At 39.3% G+C, this 24,811-nt stretch overlaps 1 protein-coding gene across 6 annotated transcripts in view; it reads right to left on the bottom strand.

Annotated features, from left to right (window-relative positions):
• CDK14 (cyclin dependent kinase 14) overlaps positions 1 to 24,811 on the bottom strand; it is a 666,835-nt gene that overhangs the window by 329,197 nt on the left and 312,827 nt on the right. For all 6 annotated transcript variants that reach the window (XM_055589679.1, XM_055589680.1, XM_055589676.1 and 3 more), the window contains one exon: positions 14,815 to 14,938. In XM_055589679.1, the coding sequence (XP_055445654.1) occupies positions 14,815 to 14,938 (124 nt within the window). The remainder of the gene's footprint in view (positions 1 to 14,814; positions 14,939 to 24,811) is intronic.

Here is a 24,811-nt window from a genome sequence, read left to right as displayed (position 1 = left end):
TATGATCTCGTAAAATGATTTCGAGACAAATTATTTTTGTCTATAGACTCAACAGAAACGCCAGTGTTAAAATATCAGTCATTCTGATACCCAGAGGTTGAGTTAATATTACAAGCACAAATCAATGTTCTCATAATTAAAAGAGGGTAATGAGACCTGTACCATCCACTACACAGGACTATAAGAATAAAACAAAATAAGAGTTATGAAATCACTTCATGAAACTTTAAAGTGCTGCTATTATTATTATTAGAAACAACAGAGATTGGAATCAATTTCATTTCCTAAGTGCAATCTAATGTCAAGGTCTTCAAATAAAATGTTTCAGTGATTCAACCATTAGTCATTCAGTCATGTCTGACTCTTTGTGACCCAAGGACTGTAGCCTGCCAGGCTCCTCTGTCCATGGAATTCTCCAGGAAAGAATACTGGAGCAGGTACCCATTCCCTTCTCCAACGGATCTTCCTGACCCAGGGACTGAACCCAGGCTCCCACATCACAGGCAGATTCGTTGCCATCTGAGCCACCAGGGAAGGCCCATGCAACTACCAGTATGCTTCCAAATGTTAAATTTAATATTAAAAAATAAGAATGCTTTCAGACTCTGGAGTCTGCAGCGACTTCTACATTCTTATTCTAGGCAAAATGATCCTCCTCAGTTTCAACTCTGCACAGGACAGAGGCCCATATCCAAAGCAGATCACAGGCAAGTCACTTACAAAAAACCCTAAAAAACAATTCCTAAAATTTAAGAAGTGACTAAGTTTGCTATCATAGCTGAGGCTGATACGAAATGTAGGGTATTGATATTTTTATTGGAATGAAGATACATGCACTTGATTTCTCAATGAGCTAAGGAAACTAACATTATCTTAAATCATTAATTTTGACCATCTACACATACTCCTTTTTGAAAATTACAAGTGTACTCCTTCATTTACACACATTTCTGTTGCCTATATTTCCTCTTAAGATTTTAAAAGACTGGTCAAATGAACTTTGACATCAAGTCTAACTTTCAGAAAACTGCCACCAGGTCTCAGAATACATTTTATAATGGTAACACATAGTTTTCTTACCAACTACTTTCACTGTTTTACAGAGCAGCAAACCTCTGAAGACCCTTAAAAAACAATATGCCATTTTGCATTAAGATTGTATGACAATCTGAAAGCAATTCCTCCAGCAAGATTATCTTCTAAGAGACTACCAACAGTGACACTGCACGGAAGTAGTCTTCATTCTGGACATTTCGAGGGTTTACTCATTTCTTTACTGAACTGTACACCAAGGTGTAACGATACTTTTCATTAAGACTTATTTTTCTTGTGATTTGCAAAAATTTTCTCATCTCACAGGTCTCTCCTAATGAAGTATTTGACAGAAGCACTCAGATGCTGCTTATGAAGAGATATGTATAATACTAGTGAATTTTTGGTTGATTAACAAAGTTCAACCTCTTAAAGGAATTAACATGAAGTATAATCTTTTCCTCAAAGAATGGCACTAGTACTACAAATCTATGATAAACATTTCTTATCACAGCAATAATTCCCTTTTATTAAATTATCCTAAGTCCCCTTCTCAGGGAAGCACTGTGATAGAGTGATAGTGACATTGTGAATGGCACTGTCATAGAGATATTCTTTAATCTGAAATACAAGCCACAGGAAATTTTTAATATTAATTTGTAAATGGTAAGGAAAGCTTAGAGTGGGATTGCAAAAACCACATCGCCTTGCTTTCCCACTGTGCACTGAGACACAAGCATACCTCTGAGTATGCAGCAGGCACTCAGTAAAAATCTGTTGAATGAACTAGTGAATAACAGTCCATATCACATCCTTGTTTAAGAAAGCAAGAAATCATGTTGTATATTTTAGGGGGAAAAAATTAAAAATAAACACATTTTGAACACTTAACCTCTAAACCCAACCTAAGTGTCCATCAACAGATGAATAGATACAGATGTCATACTCACACAAACACACACAATGGAATATAACTCAGCTATAGAAAAGAATGAAATGTTGCCAGCTGCATCAACATGGATGGAGTTGGAGGGTATTACGCTAAGTGAATTAAGTCAGACAAAGAAAGACATACTGTACGATATGACTTAAACGTGACATGTGGAATTTTAAAACTACCACAAACTAGTGAACAAAACAAAAAAGAAACACTCATAGGTACAGAGAACAAACTAGGGCTTGCCAGTGGGGGCTGTAAGGAGAGGGGAGACATAAGCTCCTGGGCGTAGGGCTGGCTGCAAACACAGTGTGTATAGTAAAGATGTTTTTTCTTTTTAATTCTTACAATGCTGTGTTACTTTCTGCCATACAGCAACACATATCAGCTATAACCGTGCATACATTCCCCTCCCTGCCTTCCTGCTCTCCCATCTCATCACAGAGCGGCAGGCTGGCCCCTGTGCTACACGGCAGGTAGCACATCTTACACCTTACACCATCTTACACCTGATAGCGTACATGCGTTGACGCCACCTCTCCTTTCCTCCCACCCTCGCCCTCCCCCACTGTGTCTGCAAGTCTATTCTCTACATCTGCATCGCCTGCAAACAGGTTCCTTCAACACCATTTTTAGAGATTCCATACATATGCCATCATATACTATATTTGTTTTTCCTCCTTCTGTATAACAGGCTCTAGGTTCAGCCACCTCACTAGAACTGAAACACAGAAGCAGCCTAGATGTCCATCAACAGATAAATGGATAAAAAAGAAGATGGGGTATGTAGCAAATATTTTGTAACAACTGTACATGGAATTTAACATTTGAAAATTATATCTTAAAAACATATATGAAGAAAATCTAATAAAAAATTTTAAGTGTTTTTAATTAAAAAATCCTCAACCCTCAAGACTGAAGTGACTTAGCAGCAGCAGCAGCAGCAACTCTAAAGATTATAAATAAACATGACATTTATATGAACCGTCTACAAGCCACACACTGTCTTTAAATGACTTACAGTATCAACTGCTTTAATTCTTATAATTTAGCATTACCATCGTTAGCTTCACTTTCAAACAGATAGATTAAGGCACAGAGAACTTGAATAACTCACAATTTGTAAACAGCAGGGACAGGATTCAAACTCAGGCATCTGACTCCAGAATCTGCACCCTAACCATTCTGGAATATTTTTCTTTATTTTGTTACTTGATGTGGGTTTATTCATGTCCATGGAAAGAGTCTTCTCTTTCCAACCCAACATTTTACTTAGTACTTCTATTACAGCTCCACCTGCCCTGCAGTTGTGTACTGTTTCTTTCCAGCCTTTGGAAAAGGTAAGATTTGAACAAGAGACTCCTCCCACTGGCGGGGGGTGGGGGTGGTATCAAGGGCATTTTTAACCTAGTACTGCTTGCTCCTTGGAAGGAAAGTTAGACCAACCTAGACAGCATACTAAAAAGCAGAGACATTACTTTGCCAACAAAGGTCCATCTAGTCAAGGCTATGGTTTTTCCAGTGGTCATGTATGGATGTGAGATTTGGACTATGAAGAAAGCTGAGCACCGAAGAATTGATGCTTTTGAACTGTGGTGTTGGAGAAGACTCTTGTGAGTCCCTTGGACTGCAAAGAGATCCAACCAGTCCATTCTAAAGGAGATCAGTCCTGGGTGTTCATTGGAAGGACTGATGTTGAAGCTGAAACTCCAATACTGTGGCCATCTGATGCACAGAGCTGACTCATTGGAAAAGACTCTGACGCTGGGAGGGATTGGGGGCAGGAGGAGAAGGGGACGACAGAGGATGAGATGGCTGGATGGCATCACCGACTCAGTGGACATGGGTTTGGGTGGACTCCGGAAGTTGGTGATGGACAGGGAGGCCTGGCGTTCTGCAGTTCATAGAGTCGCAAAGAGTGGGACATTACTGAGCGACTGAACTGAACTGAACTGCTGAGTTGTTATTAAAGGGGAACATCGTTCAAATCAATTCAGCCTTCGTTTGTTCACAGGGCTTCTCAATGCTTTAATTTATCCCAGGAATATAATGAAAGAAAGTAGTTCCTTCTAATTCATAAATCACCAAGCCTTTATTCCAATTTATATTTTCAACAAGCCTTTCTACGGGTCTGCTGTGAGCTATGTTCTTTGTGCTGTTTCTTGCAGTTTCCTCAAGACACATGTCCTAGTTCCAGTGTTTAGCATGGAATGGGCTCACTATTCAGCTAATTCAGGTCACCAGGCTGGCAAAGGTTACTTTGACCTGGATATCTGGTTAGCACTTGTACCTTCTCATGTATCTGGGGGCTAAGACCATCCACACATGTGCTAAGTTATCAATAGCCTGTTGGAAACTACACTAGGGCTGTAGAGGCACTGGTTATAATAATACTTGCCCTGGTTTAGTCGCTCAGTTGTGTCCGACTCTTTGCGACCCCATGGACTGCAGCACACCAGGCCTCCCTGTCCTTCACCATCTCCCAGAGTTTGCTCAAACTCAGGTCCATTAAATCAGTGGTGCCATCCAGTCATCTCATCCTCTGTCATCCCCTCCTCTTCCTGCCTTCAACCTTTCCCAACATAAGGGTCTTTTCCAATGAGTCAGCTCTTCGCATCAGGTGGCCACAGTATTGGAGCTTCGGCATCATCCTTCTAATGAACATTCAGGACTGATTTCCTTTGGATGGACTGGTTGGAGCACCTCGCAGCCCAATATTAATAATAACTTAACACAACACTTGCCAAGTAACAGGCAGGATACTCACTTGGGTTTTTGCCTCTGGGCCAAAGAATATACATTTTGAAATGAGGGGAGTTTGGACTAGATAATGTGGGGTTCCTTCAAAATCCAGAGAAAAATCTAAAATAAAAAATTTCTGTAAATGTGAATGTCAGGTTTTCCTTTTTAATTATACAATTACAACAGATTTATTTCAGCCTTCCCCTTAGAGTTATCTTTATTCTGAAAAACAAAAAGAACAAAACTTTCTCAATGATATCACTCAGTCAAAAGCTAGATGATGACTTCAACAAAAACACCATACTCTGCTTCCAATTCTGTCACCAAATACTTGCATATCATATTTATTTTGTATTGTTCTTATAATCTTCATATTAGTGATTCTCATTAGATGCTCATAACTTATTTTCAGTATGTGGAGAGCTTACTGGTAACTTTTCAGAATCTTCCAACTTTTCTCATGCCCTGTTGTCCCATTCTCTTGCTGGGAGCACTCAATTTAGCCAATTCATTGACCTCTCTCACCCACTACCCATCAGTTCACAATTTCTGGGCTGGTCCTCAGCACTCTTTCTCCATACTTAGGATGGGCTGTTTGTTGTTTCACTCAATTGATTTCTTTAGCTGACACTGCTCCTTCAAAACTAGAAGAAACAATTCAATTTGCCTTTCATATCAGTTATCTTTTCAGATTAAAAATTAGAATGTCAAAAAACTTGACAGATATTTACTAGACAGATGCTCCATTTTTAAAGTTTGAACTTCTGAAAAAGGTTACACTATCTCAGATCTGCAGCCTTGACTACACACATCAAGGTTATCTTATGCATACAGACATGCATGCATGCTCAGCTGTGTCTGACTCTTTGTGACTCCATGGACTGGAGCCCGCCAGGCTTCTCTGTCCATGGGATTTTCCAGGCAAGAACACTGGAGTGGGTTGCCATTTCCTCCTCCATATTTAAAGTATGTGATAAAATGAACATACTTTTCCAGACATGTAACTGAATTTCCTCAGCAAATTAGCTCTCAATTGCATTTAAAATTTTTTTTTATTGTCTAGTACTTTATTTTTTTAATTGTCTAGTACTTTATTCTGGAGAAGGCAATGGCAAGCCACTCCAGTACTCTTGCCTAGAAAATCTCACGGACGGAGGAGCTTGGTAGGCTGCAGTCCATGGGGTCGCTACTAGTTGGACACAACTGAGTGACTTCACTTTCACGCATTGGAGACAGAAATGGCAACCCACTCCAGTGTTCTTGCCTGGAGAATCCCAGGGACGGCGGAGGCTGGTGGGCTGCCGTCTATGGGGTCGCACAGAGTCGGAGACGACTGAAGCGACTTAGCAGCAGCAGCAGTACTTTATTCTTTCATTAAAATGCAAAAAAGGCCTGAGCTTTCTATGATTATCTATTGTAATGGAAGAAACCATTCAAGGTGAGAAGGGAATTATTTTTCCAAAATACATGTGTCCTTCATTGAATGTTATCTTAATAATTATTATTAAAGTACATATTCCCCTGGAAACCCCTCTTTTGTTCAGCCCTCCCCTACTTCCAGTCACTACTCACCCCCAAGGGGGAATCCCTGTCTTGATATCTAACAGTATTGATTAGTTTTTGTCTGTTTTCATTCTTTATATAAGTGGTGGTGGTTTAGTTGCTAAGTCATGTCTGACTCTTGAGACCCCAGAGACTACAGCCCATCAGGCTCCTTTGTCCTTGGGATTTCTCAGGGATCAAATCTGGGTCTCCTGAGGTCAGTCTCCTATATTGCACGTGGATTCTTTACCAACCGAGCCACCAGGGAAGCCTTCTATATAAGTAGAATCTTACAACATGTACTCTTCTGTACCCTCCTGTATCTGGCCTCTTTCCTCTTTATCACTGTGTGTAGTTGTGGGTTGTATATATTAATATGAATGTGCACTATTTCAAAAGCAATAAACCAACACATACAGCATTTTAAAAATCTTTAGCAAACAAGAGGAAAGCAAACCAATATTGAACTGATAGTATTAAAGCACACAAAAAAATCAAAATCACAAATTTTTCAAGTATGTCTAACCTACAGAATTTACAGTATATCTGGGATTTTTCATAGTAGATGGTAAGCTTTTCTTGCTTCTAGTGAATTTTTAGAAAACATATGCCTTCGCCTGCAATGACTCACTGTCATCCACGATACTAGAATAAATCAGAGTATTGATGCATGCATCAGTCAAGTTTGACTTTGGCTGTATTTTAAAATGCTTCTTGGAAGGCAAAGAGCAGAAGATAAAGGGAGATCCATAAATAAGGGACATCAATGGCTTCTACACTTACCCAACGATTATGAAGACTCATGTTCAAGTGTAATCACAGTCGTCTTAAACAGCAAGTGCTGCTGCTGCTGCTGCTAAGTCGCTTCAGTCGTGTCCAGCTCTGTGCGACCCCATAGACGGCAGCCCACCAGGCTCCCCCGTCCCTGGGATTCTCCAGGCAAGAACACTGGAGTGGGCTGCCATTTCCTTCTCCATAAATGGCAAGCGAGTGCTACCTAATTCTAAATTTCATTACAGTGCTATTCTTGACATCACATAATACTTCCACTCTGGTCATCACTGCCAACCCTTAGGGTTCCAGTCATCTCATATGTAGATTTTGAAAAGACATATTGGTGTATTTCAACTCAGTCTGCATTCCTTATCTGACTTGCTGCCAACAAATCTGCCCTCATATTGTACAGAACAAAAAATATTTTGCCTATTGAAATCTTTTTGCCCAGCAGGTTTCCATCAAGAGTAGAGAATGAGATGATCAGCTCTATTTGAAGCGTCTGTTCTGCATTTTAAGATGTCTCGTTACCTCACATGCATGATTTGGCTAAAAATGAACTAACACTTTTGAATTTTCTCATTTCCATGGAGTTTGAAGCTGCCATTCTTAGCAATCAACCCCTCACCACATTGCTTCAATCTGCTTTATGGTGATTGAACAGAGAGATGTCTCATATATAGAGGAGAATATGCTTATTAATTGCATTTTATATAAGTTTCTCTCCTGTTCCCATTTACAACTTAAAAAATATAGCTAAGTTTTTAGACAATTTTTAGGGCAGCGAAACTCTTCTCTATGATATAATAATGGCAAATATATTACATGGCATTATAATCTGTCAAAACTGAGGAGGTACATCAAGAGTGAACCCTAATGTAAACTATGAACTTTGGGTGATACTGCTGTGTTCATGTAGGTTCATCAATTGTAACAAATGTTAACACTCTGGTGGGGGATGTTGATAATGGAAGAGGCTATGCATGTGTGAGTGCAGGAGGTATATGGAAATCCTCTCTGCTTTCCATTCAACTTTACTGTGAATCTAAAATTGTTCTTGAAAGTAAAGTCCATTTAGAGACTTAAATATAAGGCATCACACTATAAAACTCCTAGAAGAGAACACAGGCAAAACATTCTCCAACACAATTTGCCCAGTGTTTTCTTAGGTCAGTTTCCCAAGGCAATAGAAATAAAAGCAAAAATAAATAACACCTAATCAAATGGACAAACTCTTGTATTGCAAAGGAAACCATAAATAAAATGAAAAGCCAAATGGGAGAAAATATTTGTAAATGATGTGACTGACAAGGAGTTAATTTCCAAAATATACAAAGAGTTCATACAGCACAATCAAAAACAAACAACCCAATCAAAAAATGGGTGGAGGAACTAAACAGACATTTCTCCAAAGAAGACATACAGATGGTCAACAGGCACATGAAAAGATGCTCAACATTGTTACTTATTAGAGAAAGGCAGATCAAAACTGTTATGAGGTACAAGCTCACACTACTCAGAATGACCATCATTATCCCATTAAAAATTAATTTTTATCCTGTAGTGTTGATAAAAATGTAAACTGGTACAGCCAGTATAGAAAACAGCATGAAGTTCCCTCAGAAAGTTAAAAAGAGTTGTCATACGATCCTGCAATCCCACTCCTGGGCATATATATCCTGGGAAAACTCTAATTTGAAAATACACATGCTCCCTAATGTTCACAGAAGCACTATTCACAATAGCCAGACATGGAAGCAACCCAGTGTCCATCGACAGATGGATAAATAAAGATGACATGGTATATCTACACAGTGGACTATTAGCCCCAAAAAGAATGAAATAATGCCACTTGAAGCAACATGGATAGACTTAGAGATCATCATACTAATGGAAACAAGGCAGAAAAGACAAAGCATGAAGTGGGCTGCCATGCTCTTCTCCAGGGGATCTTTGTGACCCCAGGATTGAACCCCTGTCTCTTACATCTCCTGCATTGGCAAGTGGGTTCTTTACCACTAGTAACATCTGGGAATCCCAAATTGTATATGCTAATGACAAAAAAATAGTTAAAAGTTTATAATTTGGGGACTAACAGGCTCTTATTCAGAGACTTTAGATTTTATCAAGTCGATAGACACTACTCTTGACTTCTTTCTGTTCTCTACTATTCTCTACATGAATTCTGAGAGGCAGATTACAAACAAACCCTGCACTCACCATGGCCTCTGCAGAGTTACATCTCTGGAGTGTTCTGCAAATTAATCTAAAATGTGATTTATAATAATTTCCTTTCTCAAATCAAGACAAGGAACAGCCTGGAGGAGGAAACTACCAACATGAGGAAGGTCATATTTTTTAGACCTCTGGTGGGAAAGAGACCTGTGTAATTTTACTTGATTAAAACCACAGAACTGTTTAACTCTGTTCCTGTGTTAGGAAAGCCAGTAAAATAATCCAAGACCTTAAATGCTTGTATCACAGAGTTTGCACGGTCTTTTTTTTCTCAGAGGCAAATTTAACCCAGCTGTCTTTCCATGCAGCAAGGCTGTGCATGCATGCATGCAAGCTTAGTTGCTCAGTTGTGTCCTTCTCTTTGCGACCCCATGGACTGTAGCCTGCCAGGCTCTTCTGTCCTTGGGGATTCTCCAGGCAAGAATATTGGAGTGGGTTGTCATTTCCTCCTCCAGGTGAACTCCTCAACCCAGGGATCAAACTCACACATCTGCATCTTCTGCATTGGCAGGCGGAATCTTTACCACTGAGCCACCTGGGACGCCCCAGAGCAAGGCCATGACCCCGTAAAATAGCAGAAGAATGGCTGGAAAATGTGTGTGACACCATCATCTTCTTGAAAAAATTGCAAGAAGCTGCTACTCTACAGACTCATCTATTTTGCTTTAATCTCATTTATATGGAAACATATCTTTTGGTTTTCATACTATCATACTGCCAATGAACATTAGTTTCTTGGTGAGTTTATACATTTACTTGTCACACTTCAACAGTTTTCTTTTAATGTGATCTCAACGCATATCACAAAAGTGTGGCTCTCATCTACTTGAATTTCCAGAAACCAGAATAAAAAATTAGGTCCTAGGAAGGGATGGTGTAGCACTGATTAGGGATTCACTCAACTGATTTTTATCCACCAGTGAATACCTGATCATTAGAAAATAAATTCATTTCAGAAATGTACAATGTAAAAAAAAGAAAAAAAAACAGCACTGAGAAGAATCTTAGTATCTGTTCAATGCACTTATTTTTTAGTTGAGGAGTATAAAGCTCAGAGGGGAAAACTAGCTTGAAGTCATAAGCTAGTTATAGACAGTTATAGCCAAAAGCTACTTATAGAGTCAAGCCTCTTAATTCAAGGCTCAACACGCTTTGCTCTCAACAATAGTACAATCAATCATTTAAGGTCTGTAGAGTAGGAACGTCAAATCTTATACATCTTTTGTACATGTTTATATTCACTGAGTGTTTATTTCTGCAGCCTGAGGTTACAAATATAATAATACCAAGCAGGTATACAAGGCTGATGTGTAAGAGCCTCGATACGCTCCTGAGGCTCCCACACTCTCAATACTGAGGTCATCTAACTCCATCTGCACTCTCGACTGTGCCCAGCCAGGACAGGACTCATGAAGAGAGAATTAATTTGTAAACTGCTGGTTTGCTAAAATGAATCAAACGAAAATTAGGAAATGTAGGTGGGTCTTGGTCTTTACACTAATACTCAATTTTGTTACACATATTGTTTCTTCATTCAGGCAGTATTTCCTGAGCACCTCTAAGGTTCCAGACATAGCAGAGATAAGAGTGAGCAAGACAGACCCAGTCCCTGACCTTATGGGATTTACAGTCGAATAGCACAAGCCAAAAATTAACAGATAAACAAATGACAAAATTATTTCAGGGCACTGTAAGTGCTATTGAAGAAGTTGAACTGGATGATTTTGGATAGGTGGCCTTTTAAAAAAATATTTTATTTATTTATTTAAAAAAAATTTTTTTTGGCCATGTCATAGTTTGCAGGATCTTAGTTCCCTGACCAGGGATCAAACCCTCAGCAATGAACATGTGGAATCGTAACCACTGGACCACCAGGGAATTCTCAAGAGGTGATCTTTTTGAAAAAGTAACATAGGATCTATCAGCTGTGTGATGAGGAGTCAGCCATGTGAGAAGCAGGGAGAACAGTGTTCCAGGAAATGGGAAAAGCTAAGTAAGAGGTTCTGATGTGTGGACACATTTGGGGTTTGAAATATTTTTTCCCAAAGATAATGTAAAGATGAACCCGTTTTTAGAAATGAATCTTTATTCTACCCAATTTTATTATCTTATTATATACAGATGGGACAAACTTCTGCATTAGGAAAACACAGTGATTCTAAATCATGTATAATTTACTTATTTCCAAATGCATATAGAAAATAAGTCTCAGGTAAGTGCTTCAATATGACTTTGTTTACAAGAAAAATAGTGGATTCATTTTGATATTTGGCAAAACTAATACAGTTATGTAAAGTTTAAAAATAAAATAAAATAAAATAAAATAGTACAGTACTTTGACCAACTGGAATTCAGAACTGCATTCTGTTTAAATCTGAATGGGTTTACATATAAATTATCATCTGGGTACTTTGTCCAGCAGGTAAATTATCTTCTGGCTTACTTTGTCCAGTAGGTAAAAGCTCCAAAGGACTAAGGTTGAAATCACTCACTACTGAATTACTACTTCTCACTACAAATGACAAAATGTTCACTAAATTATGTGATGCATTTTTGGGGGGGGGGGTTTAGTGCAATCTATATTCATAGCATGAGTGTCATATTTGTTGTATGTAGAAAGCACATATAATGGTTAATAATTTGCCATTGGTTAATAATAGTACTGATATACAAATATAAACACATGTGATGATCAATAATTTATTGGAAGATTAGGCAGTTTTATAAGGTAAAATATCTATGTAAATAAATATGAAGACCCTGGGCCACCTGAATTTGAAAGATATGGATCAAGCATCTGAATTCCAGTTTTGTGGAATTTTGTATGAGAGCAGCTCCCCTCATACAGTCAAGCTTGGGCAAATTTCTAACCCTCTCTGAATTTCTTGGCTCTCTCAAAACTGTAGGTTAGAATAACTTCCTAGGTTTATGAGACAATTAAATAAGAATTTCTAAGGGTCTGGCACACACAATAAACTCAGTAAATTTTAGTGTTTGTCCCCCCTCCCATATATTTTCTCTAATAAAAATAGCATTAACAATACAAGAATTATGCTTGTACAGATTCCTTCTGTCTCTTCTCATCAGAATCTGATGGTGTTTTTCACATGAGAGAAAAAGGTAGGACAAAGGGACCAGTGCTATAGCTCTTGACACATCAAACTGAATTAAGACCCGGTGTTTCTAATTGTTCTGCTGCCTGGAACCGTCCCATTTTGACTGTCTAGCTCCTCCACGGCTTCCACTGTACTGCCTTCATCTGAGACCCAGACACGTGCCCAAGCGCAGTAAATCACAGTTAATTGCATGTCTTCAATTAAAAGACAAAAATGATGCACAATTAATTGGAGGAAATTGTCATTTGGTGAGTGAGTCTCGCTCATTACACTCCGTGCACAGGATGCATGCCAAGTCTGTGTTCCAGGCAAGAAGACTCCGTCTGTGACACTGAGGTTCAACCTTTCTGCAGAGCACTCTGGTCAAACACTTTAAAACACTCAGCACTGCAGCTGGAGTATAGCCAGCTTGCTCTGCAAGGACATTCAACACAGGGATGGCACATAACCATGACGATCAGAAAGAACCAAAACGTTCGGCGATGGGGGACTGAGTAAAAGGCCTAGGTTGTGGCCATTAAGGGAAAATCTACATTGTAACAAATGGTTTTTTCATATTGAATAAGATGAGAAAATGTCCATGACATATTCCTAAGTGAAAACTGCTTACAAAACAGTGTGGGTTTCTTCTTTTGAGGATTACATAATAAATGGAAGAAGAAAAAGAAAGAATGAGGAGAAACAGTGGGAAAATATACAATAAAAATGTTAACATTTGTAATCTCAGAGTAGTTCATACTCTCTAGATTTTTCTCCTATTCTAAAAAGTTTTCTAAGTTGGTTAAAATTACATTGCAATTTATTTCTGAATCTATTACAAAATGTCAGTTTTAAAGATTCGTAAGAATCCTTTAACATGAATTTACCCATTATAATAAAAAAGTCATCATAAAATTAAAAAATAATCCCTAGTAAGCACTTAGATACAATCCTATTATTCCCTTAGTTATACAGACAAAATAAAGTTAATAAAAAAATGCGTTCTATAAATATACAAAAGAAAACCACGTTCAGCAAAATTAAATGTTCAATACAATAAATTATGCAAATATATACCTTATACTATATATTAAGATAACAGAAGAAAATCACTATGAATTCTTATTAGTTTAATACTAATATCAACAAACTAAAAAAATATGTTCATGGTGAACATAATAACCTTGAATTTGAGGAACTGCAAATCTTCTCTCCTCCACACCTCTTCTCTCATCATCATTTTCTACCCTGAACTGAAACACTTTACATCTAGCCACCTAGTATTATTCTGATGCTAAAACTTGACAACAAACAACTTTCTAGCTCACATACACACACACAGTTTCATAATTTTCACAAATAAGAAAAGAACAAAAAATGTCCTGCAATATATCACCAATGATGTTAACTTTTGTTTCCATTTTAGAAGAAAAGAATATACAAAATGCAAGAGTAGATTAATTCCAAACATACTGAACACTCTCCTAACCTTGAAATAAGCAATAAACATTTCCTGCTCTCTTTTATTTCTCGGGGGGGTTGGTGGAGTGGGAAAAGATAATCATATTCTGGAAAAGCCCGTATCTCAATCTCATGCGTCCTTACGTCCCAAGGGTAATATTTCCATTCCACTCTTAATGGAACAAATTTCTAATCAGAATATGTATCCAAAAATAATTGAGGCAATGCAATGTCAACAGATCATGCTGCCATCAGCATTCCCGATGCTGGGAATCAACTCTGCACACCGGTGTGACAGAGAGCGCGGGCAGTGCAGACACATCAGACCAACAAGCAGGACACAGCAGTTCTGTGCCCCTTTGGGCACTCAAGTCAGTGTTGGAGGACAGCTTCTAAGCTGGAAGAGGCCAATCTCAAAACCTTTCAGGGAGGGATGACTTACAATGCGGCTGGGCCAGGACCTCCACTTTTAAATTGGCATCAGTGTCTTCCTTTAGAATTTTTGAAACAACAGTCATTTTTGGAAAGGTTAACAATGCCCTTAGATTTCTGACAACAAACACTACTGAATGTATTTTATGATGCTCTGAAACTGTCCAGAGGTTTAAAATTCAGGTTTGACAATAATTGTTGAAGCGGGATCAAGAGTAAGGGAGACCCCTTAAGGTATCCTACTTAAGAATGCGTTTGACATTTTCCTAATTAAAAAAAAAAGATTTCTTTCAAAGTATTTTATATTCAAAATTATACTGACTTCAACTTTGGAAATATATGAAATGTGATTTGTGCTTATTTAAGACTTTAATAAGCAATGTAGACTTTTTAAAAAATCCATCAAGCACGATGTTGATCATAAAAAAAATTTCTTCACTCCTGAAAAAATGTTACCAGGATCTATAACGATAGAAGACGTGCACCTAAATGAACGCAAGGCCGCCATATGCCTGGCACTCTCACAGTGTGACAAAACAGACTGGTAATTAACTGCTTTCCTACCAAAATCTGCCAGCTTCAACTCCCCCGTGTCACTGATCAGAAGGTTCTGTGGCTTCAGGTCTCTGTGCAAAATATAGCGCTGGTGGATGTAGGACAGCCCTCGCAGCAACTGAAATAAAAACAGCTGGAAAAACAGGGAGAGAAAAGTTAAAATACAAACACAGTCCAATGCCACTTTCTACATACAGTCTGCCAAGTACTTGTATTTCTTGAAAATGGGTACCCATCACTAAATTTTCTATCAAACTATTGAAACAGAATTTGCATACATGTATGGAAATTCCTAATGCACAAACTAAATCTGAAAATTTTTAACAACCTATTATGTCAACCCAGAGTTCCTTAGCCAGAAAGATCTATAATCCAATCTTTGTTCTAGAAATTAAGCGGAATGTAAAGAACCGTTTTCTAAATAATATTTGATTTCCTCAGGTCTGAACTGATGCTTGAGACAGAGAAAAAACCCTATTCAGAATGTTATAAAAGGAAGCAGAATTTTTTAATGTAAATTTAATGAACATATATTTAATTCCATGGAAATGATATAAACATGGTATCTAGTGATTCACTCAATAACATGCTTTAAGGAATAGAAAGATAAGATGATTTCAAATAATTAAAACAGAAACAGTCACGGGGTCCAATTATTACTACACTGTAATTACACTGCTTCGGCACATATGGCCACAGAGATTACGTTGTTGCCTAAAGACAGACGTGTACTTTTGCTAATTACAGAACAGACCCAACCTAAAGGGACAGGAATCACAGAGAACAGAGAAATCAAGAATTCAAGAGCAAAAGTTTCATAAGAAATACAATTAAGAAGCGACTGATGGTCTTCTCTGTTTACGTTCATATTGGATCATCATAAATATTTCCATTTTGATAACAAAAAAGGTGATCCACTAGGCTTTCCAATACTCTGTTTATTAAAAAAAAAGGACTATCTTTACACTATGTACTTGCCAAAAGAATCCTAATTGACATAGTTTTTAAAAAACAATCTCCTAAAACAAAACTAAAAACAAGTGGTTTTAAGTGCCATCCATACTGTAGTCTATGTAATCAGCTAGTAACAAAATGCACTTTCTGGGAAATTGTAAAGGAATTAGCTGCCAAATACTTGTAGGATAGGGCTTCCCAGGTGGCAATAGGTGGTAAAGAACCCACCTGCCAATGCAGGAGACATAAGAGAAATGGGTTTGATCCCTGCTTCAGGAAGATTCCCTGGAGAAGGGAATGGCAACCCACTCCAGTATTCTTGCCAGGAGAATCCCATGGACAGAGGAGCCTGGCTAACTACAGTCCATGGAGTCACAAAGAGTCAGATATGATTGAAGCAACTTAGCATGCATACTGGTAGGACAAGGATTCTAGAATCTTCACATAAAAAAGACTGGCAACTCCTCAAGGGCCATGGGAGCTAACATTTCAGAATATTTTCCAACTAACTAGGGGCTCTGAAAGCCAAGTAAAACGTTTAGAGGGGGGATACCTTGGAACATTGGTTCAGTTGCTAAGTCATGCGGACTCTTTGCCACCACATGGACTGTAGCACACCGGGCTTCCCTGTCCTACGCTAAGTCTCAGTGTTTGCCCCGATTCATGCCCATCGAGTCGGTGATGCCATCCAACCATCTCATCCTCTGTCGTCCCCTTCTCTTCCTGCCCTCAATCCTTCCCAGCATGAAAGACAGTAGATAAATTCACTTCAAAATCTTTGTATGTGATAATAAGCTATGGTGTTGGGAAGGCCTAGATTCATTATTTCCAGAATCTAAGTACCAGAAACTAAACACCTGTTCTGTGTTAGGCTGGATTAAATCACTGGCTCAAGAATCGCAGGAAGTAAACTTCTCCTGGACTCCTCCTTTCAGTCCTTCCTGTGTAGCAGATGGAAAGACTTAACGCCATGAGCAGCAGCTTCCAGCCTCATTCCTCACTTCTAAAACCCCCTGCATCCTGAAGCGGAAAAGCTTACAATTTCAAAGAAAATCCAAATCCCTTCAGTTCAGAAGGGAGAAAGGATGAGCAAATAAAGCCACTTTGTATTTTCAAAAGCTTTTCATCAGTCAGTCACATAGGCAGATCGCAAAACACATAAACTGAATTTCAAAAATAAACTGATTTTGAAAGTCTGCATTCTGCAAGGTGCTAGCTGGGACTTACCAGACTGTGATTATCTACCTAACCACAGCAATATATTTTAGTTGAACAAGCAAATGACACGAAGTGCCAGCTGCTATTCTACGCATCATAGAATATGAATTCATTTGATCTCTGTAAAAAAAACTAATACAATTATGTAAAGTTTAAAAATAAAATAAAAAAAATAAGAAATATTGACAAAAAATAAATAAAAAGATTTTTTGATGTGGACCATATTTTCTTTAAAGTCTTTATTGAATTTGTTACAACACTGCTTGTTTTATGCTTTGGTTTTTTTGACCCCAAGGAATGTGGGGTTTTCATTCCCTGACAAGGGATTGAATTGGTACCGTGTTGGAAGGCGAAGTATTAACCACTGGACCACCAGGGTAGTCCCTGACCTCTGTAACAATTTTAATGGTGATGGTACCACTATTCCGGGCTTCCCTAGTGGCTCAGCTGGTAAAGACTCTGCCTGCAATGCAGGAGATGAAAGAAATGAGGATTCGATTCCTGGGTCAGGAAGATCCCCTGGAAAAGGAAATGGCAACCCACTCCAGTATTCTTGCCTGGAAAATCCCATGGACAGAGGAGTCTGGAGGGCTCCTATAGTCCATGGAGTCACAAGGAATCGGACACAAATGAATATACACGTCTGTGCCCATACACACACACACACACACACACACATCACATCCTATCTGTATCAGTGATGAGGAAACTGGAATCAGTTTAAGTGCCAGGACTCAAATCCAAGAAATTTGACTCCAAAATCTACTCCCTTAACCACTCTACTCTAGGAATCTTGGCCAGAACACAAGCGGGCAGTGTCCACATAGAAGCTGCTTCCTGCAATCGACAAGAAAAAGCACAGGCATCTAACAGCATGGCCTTCGAGGCCACTGAGCTGAGCCCTGATTCCAGCTGGGTGCCCAGGCATCACTGCTCCACATTTCCCGACCCCAAGCACTCTCAAAGCATATTGCTGTTCAACCCTTTTGCCTCGTTCTTACGTCTTCTCTCACAGAAAAGCCTTGTCTCACTTTTGCCTGCTAATCTCCCTGTGTTTCTTAGGTCTCTCCTCAAACGCCACTCCTCCCTGGTGCCTTTGCAGACCCCAGGCCTTCAGTCTCCCTGCAGGTCTGTGTGAGGCATTCCTCCTCGGTGCTCCGGGGGCAGCTGCTACATCTGTCTATCACAGGATGGGATTCCCCTGTCTCCCCAGAATGTATTGTTGTAGTTCAGTCACTCAGTCATGTCCAACTCTTTGTGACCCCACGGACTGCAGCACGCCAGGCTTCCCTGTCCTTCGCTATCTCCTGGAGTTTGCTCAAACTCATGTCCATTGAGCTGGTAATGCCATCTCATCCATGGTTGTCCCCTTCTCCTTCTGCCCTCAATCTTTCCCAGCATCAGGGTCTTTTACAATGAGTCGGCTCTTCGCATCAGGTGGCCACAGTATTGGAGTTTCAGCTTCAGCATCAGTCCTTCCAATGAATATTTAGGGTTGATTTCTTTTAGGATGGACTGGTTGGATCTCCTTGCAGTCCAAGGGACTCTCAAAAATCTTCTCCAACACCACAGTTCAAAAGCTTCAATTCTTCAGTGCTCAGTCTTCTTTATGGTCCAGCTCTGACATACATACATGATTACTGGAAAAACCATAGCTTTGACTATATGGACCTTTGTCAGCAAAGTGATGTCTAGTTTTTAATATGCTGTCTAGGTTCATCATAGCTTTTATTCCAAAGAGCAAGCGTCTTTTAATTTCAGACTGTTTGCCTCAACCATCTTCCTAATCTGCTCCCACAGCTGACACTCATTACTAAGTAATGTGATGACTGAACAGGATTTAGGGACATCTGGATGAAGCAGATAGAAAAAAGAATAGACTCCTGGAATGAGAGTTTCTAGAAGCTAAGAGCAGAAGTGGGAAGACCAAACAGTCCCAAAGGGCTCTTCTTTTAACACCTTTACTAATTAGTAGAAATATATAATCCTCATGTTAATCCAGAAGCTATTCAAATAGGATAGCAGATTAAAGAGGATTAAGAAAATCAGTGTTAGGGAAAGATGCAACCACACACTCAACTACAGTTGTATACATGACAAACTAAGCTCCAATAAGACAGACAGAGCCCCGAGCATCAAAGGAGAGCCCCAGACAAACTTTTAGATCTTTGAACAATGCACAAAGTTAAGTCAGAACAAATCCCCGGATAATACATTCCTTCAGGATTTACGAAGTGCCAACCATCTGCCAGGTGCTATCATGTAAGAGGGATGCCAAGATGAATAGGATGTAAGATGTAGTTCCTTGACTTGAGGAACTCACAGCCCACTGGGTATGAGAGACACATAAACAGATCTGTGTATCCGTGCTAAGTCGCTTCAGTTGTGTCTGACCTGGGAGACTCTGTGGACTGCAGCCCTCCAGGCTCCTCTGCCCATGGGATTCTCCAGGCAAGAATACTGGAGTGGGTTGCCATGCCCTCCTCCAGGGGATCTTCCTGAGTCAGGGATTGAACCCATGTCTCTTACATCTCCCGCACTGGCAGGTCAGTTCTTTACCACTAGCCCCACCTGGGAAGCACATAAGCATATTAACTGCATTTAAAGAGGTCTGCTTAGCAGCAGCAGCAGCAGCACTATGACAGCTGCGCAGAGCGTGACTGAAGGCCCACAGGAGGGAGGACACTTCATTACGCATAAAAGTGTAGCAGGAAAGGAGCATTCGTTAGATGCACAAGATAAGACGATGTATTATACGACAAACCTCTTGCTTTTCTGAGGGAAAAAATTGAGGAAACCAAGCAAGGAAATCACTAGACAGATAAATTAATAAAAAGAAAAATTGTAATTAATGGAAAGAAGACAATATATGAAACTGTAAAACGATCAACACACACCGTCATCATAATAATGGTGGTGAAGGGGCAATATAATTCACTGAAACCATTGGTAAGGGCTTGCCTGATAGCTCAGTTGGTAAAAAATTCGCCTGCAATGCAGGAGACCCTGGTTCGATTCCTGGGTCAGGAAGATCCCCTGGAAAAGGGAAAGGCTACCCACTCCAGTATTCTGGCCTGACAATATATGAAACTGTAAAACCATCAACACACCATCATAATAGTAATGGTATGAAGGGACAATATAATTCACTGAAACCATGAGGAAACTTGGAGCATTTTCTGTTAAACACCTTAAAATGTTATTTCTAAAACACCAAGTTTACTCATGGTTTCAGTGAATTATATTGTCCCTTCAAGGGACAAGGAAAGAGCAGTCATTCCGAGTTTAACAGAATGTGCCATAGAATATTCCTTGGGAATGTTTTGAGAACCCAAGTCTTAGGGATTTCTTTCTTTAGACATACAGGCAAGTATCTAACTGGCCCATGTAAATTTTTAAAAAAGCCAGTTCACTGGGTTGTTGTGGAAATCACCACATAACAAGCTAAGTTTGATATCTGTGAACACCAGAGGGTACTGTGAAAACTAGAAGGACACCAAAGGCGGGGCTGCATGCAGAGGAAGAGGAAACATCAGCTTTGTGGCTCGCTAATAAAACTTGGTGAACGTCGACGCGATCTCAGGTACTGAAAAAAAAAAAAAAAAACGGAAGACAGACTCTTAGTAATTGAAGGTTTACACTCATTTGAAGACTGTTCTGGGACTTCCTGCTAGTCCCGTAGCTAGAACTCTACAACTCCCAATACAGGGGGCCTGGGTTCAATCCCTGCTCAGGGAACTAGATCCCACGTGCACACAAGTATGCTTAGTCGCTCACTCGTGTCCAACTCATCGCAACGCTATGGACGGTACCCTGCCAGGCTCCTCTGTCTATGGGATTTCCCAGACAAGAATACTGGAGTGGGTTGCCATTTCATCTTCCAGGGAATCCTGCCCACCCCGGGACTGAACCCGTGTCTCCCAAGTCTCCTGCACTGCAGGCGGATTCTTTACCACTGAGCCACGAGGAAGCCCTCTAGATCCCACATGCTGCAACCGAACAAACAAAAGCCCCAGTGTGCCGCAGCTAAAAGACCCCAAGTGCTGCAACTAAGATCCGGAGCGGCCAGAGGTATAAGCAATAAATAAAATAAACTTGAAAAAAGACTAAGTAATTTTATGTATCTTTTATAATCTCCTATTTTTTCCTTTTCTTTTAAGCAAATGAGAAAACTAATGCTCTTAAAGCCCAAGAAACGTACTCAGTCAATCCAACCATCACACAACACTTGTGAACTTTCCACTACACCTCATTATCTTAACCAAGGATGATGCTTACTAAACACACAGATGAATACAGCTATACACCCAATATAATCAAAGTGCTTTTATTAAGTGAACCCAAGTTTGTAAAAGTCTCAATTAATGTAGTATGTAATAAGCATATGGTTCTTGAATGTCTATTTTTGCTATTTAAAATCCTCTTAGAAGTAAATACTATGGCAGCAGAAAGCTTTATATACTGAAGTTGATAAATTAACATATTTTCCTTTCTATCTGCTTATTATCTACTGTAGTAACCATAGGGTCTTCCTAAGAATATTTTGTCCCCTCAGGCCGCTTTTTTGTGTTTTTTTTTTATTTTTTTATTTTTACAGCATTGTGTTGGTTTCTGCTGTACAACCGTGTGAATCAGCCATAATTATACATATATCCCCTCCCTCTTGAGCCTCCCTCCCTCCCCGCCTCCCAGCCCACCCCTCCCAGTCATCACAGAGGGCCATACTCAACTTTATGAAAGGAGAGGTCTTCAAATTCTTCAGTATGTGATCACTGAAGAGTTATACTCCAGTTCAAATATGTTCACTTTTTGCAATAAGAACCCCAATGGGAAAATGCCTAAAATAGCAATGATGTGATGAACAAGGACATTTTGCCAGCAGGAGATCTATCTATAACCCTGCTGTCTTGCCATCCCCAGCAGAAAGCAACTCATATCCTCGCGGCCATGGCAGATACTGCTTGGGAATATCCTTAATACTCCTTCTAGTCTCTTCTGAAACTCTTTGGACTTTGAGTAGATTAAAAAAAAAAATATCAAGATAAGGCTTTCGATCAGAACATTTAGAACAAGTTGATTAAAAGCACACACACATCATTGGACTCAGTAGGTTATATCTGTTACTCAGAAGAATTACTGGCACTTGCAGTGAGCAACAAATTTTTTACCCCCCTCATCCCCCCTCAAAATCTAAGGATCTCTGATTTTGATGCTCTTTGTCTCAATGTTTACAATCAGATTTATGAATGGTCTGAAAGGCATGCATTATTTAATGTATAAGGGTCCATTTAATATGAGACTCAGCACGGTGAACATTTGCAGATTTTCTAGGCAAGGGTTCACTATCTTCGAGGGATGTCCATCATCTCTTAGTGTTTATTGGAGCAACCTGCAATAGATGAAAGGCCTATGGAAAGCACGGAGAAGGCAATGGCACCCCACTCCAGTACTCTTGCCTGGAGAATCCCATGGACAGAGGAGCCTGGTAGGCTGCAGTCCATGGGGTCGCTGAGGGTCGCGCACAACTGGGTGACTTCACTTTCACTTTTCACTTTCATGCAGTGGAGAAGGAATGGCAACCCACTCCAGTGTTCTTGCCTGGAGAATCCCAGGGACGGAAGAGCCTGGTGGGCTGCTGTCCATGGGGTCACACAGAGTTGGACACGAATGAAGCGACTTAGCAGCAGCAGCAGCATGGACAGCACTAATTCTTCTTCATGAAGAGTAAAATCTCAGTGCTTTTTTCCGCTGACCATGCCATAATTTTTTATTTATTTTTTATTATTTTTAATTGAAGGATAATTGTTTTTGCAATCTTGTGTTGGTTTCTGCCATACAACATCGAGAATCAGGCATAACTATATATACAGAGAGAGGCAGGATATATATACATATATATATATATATATATATATCCCCTCCTCTTGAGCCTCCCTCGCACTCTGCACGTCCATTCTCTACATCTGTATCTCCATTCCTTCACTGCAAATTAGGTTAATCAGTACCATTTTTTCCAGATTCCATATACATCTATGTAGCTTTAATATAATATATTTGTTTTCCTCTTTCTGACTTACTCCACTCTGTATAATAAGCTTTAGGTTCATCCTCCTCTCTCCAACTGATTCAAATGCATTCCCTCTTATGGTCAATATTCCATTGTATGTATGTACCACATACATACCCCAACTTCTTCATCCATTCATTGAACAGCACTAATTCTTACAGAGACAGTCAAGCTACTTTTCTGTCACTTGCACACCAAGGTTAAATACCCGTCATCTTAAGTTGCTCACCTTGAAAGTGATTAATTTTCTCACATGCCCTTAATATTTATCCAAGCTATAAAACTGTCTCATTTCATAATTGTATGGATAACAGAAATAGAAGAGACTCCGATATTTAAGCAACTGTAGTAACTGCTGTTTACTAAGTACTTAATAGTAAATTAATCTTCCCACCAATTCTGCTAGGCAGATCCTATTATCTTTATTTCACAGATAAAGAAATAAAGGCTCAGAGAAATCACATGAATTGGAAAAAGGGAGACACAGCACATGTAGCAGAGGTCCATTTCCCATTCCCAGTATTTATATTTCCCATTTTCGTCTTGCTCTGACACCCAAAATTTAAAATACTGCTACCAAAAACGTATGTATACCATTTGATTAAACAAACGGTAACAAAAAGTAATACACTGTGTGACTACAAGGATAGGAAATATGACACTAGCAAAGAAACCAAAGTAGCACATGGGTAATAAACGCTTCAAATAATATGCCTCATGGTTAGTATCATATTATTTAAAAATCCACAGATGCACAAGCATTAAATTACTCAATATATCAAACTTTCTAGGAGTAAAAAATAATTTTAAAATTTGAGTCCTCAAATATCTAGTGAATAGTAAAATACTTTCTAATAGGAATCAGATAATGATTTTACTGCAATAATAGGTCTTCTTCAATTTTTCAAAGTATGATTCATTTAGTTGAGTTTCAAATTTGAAAATACCTAATGCAAATATCAAATCCTAATCTGTAATGCAATGTACATAATTCATGTCCAAATAGTTTCTATTTTATAAAGCATCTTTGGAATTTTATGTGTTGGATTTTTTAAAAAAAGAATACTAAGACAGTTATATGGAGATATAAGGGAGATAGAAATAAAAGTCCAGGTAATAAAAGCTATGGTATAATTTGTCACTCTGGACATACTGAACATATTAACCGTGCTCCTGGGATGGTGTAAGACAAACATCTATGCCAGGGCGTCAGATCAGAGATGCGCCCCTTTTTTGCCATGTACTACAGTCAGATTCGGGCTTCCCAGGTGGTGCTAGTGGTCAGCCACCTGCGAATGCAGAAGATGCAAGAGACAAAGGTTTGAACCCTGGGTGGGGAAATCCCCTGGAGAAGGGAATGGCAACCCTCTGCGGTATCCTTGCCTAGAGAATCCCATGGACAGAGGAACCTGGCAGGCTGCAGTCCATAGCGTCGCACAGAGTCGGACACGACTGACGTGACTTAGCATGCACACATGCACAGATAGACTCAGTTCTCAGAAAATCTGAGGATTTAGGGGAGTCTGCCTTGACACATTTTGTTCTATTTGAGTTCATCTAGTCAACTTTCTGCTTCTTCATTCCACTCCTTCAAATTGCTGAGATGTGTAACACGTTTCATCATTTCCAGATAATGTAACCAAAATTTAACTTGCACTCTCTAATATATTTGTACATTAATCTTCGATACTAAAAATGATAACTTTCTGGAAAAGGGAATAACTCAGAGAATAAGAATTTCAAGTACTGGGGCAAAGTCTTGGGAGA

Source organism: Bubalus kerabau, chromosome 8 (assembly GCF_029407905.1).
Source record: "Bubalus kerabau isolate K-KA32 ecotype Philippines breed swamp buffalo chromosome 8, PCC_UOA_SB_1v2, whole genome shotgun sequence".
In the NCBI taxonomy this organism is placed as follows: domain Eukaryota; kingdom Metazoa; phylum Chordata; class Mammalia; order Artiodactyla; family Bovidae; genus Bubalus; species Bubalus kerabau.
This window is presented reverse-complemented; position numbering and strand designations above follow the sequence as displayed.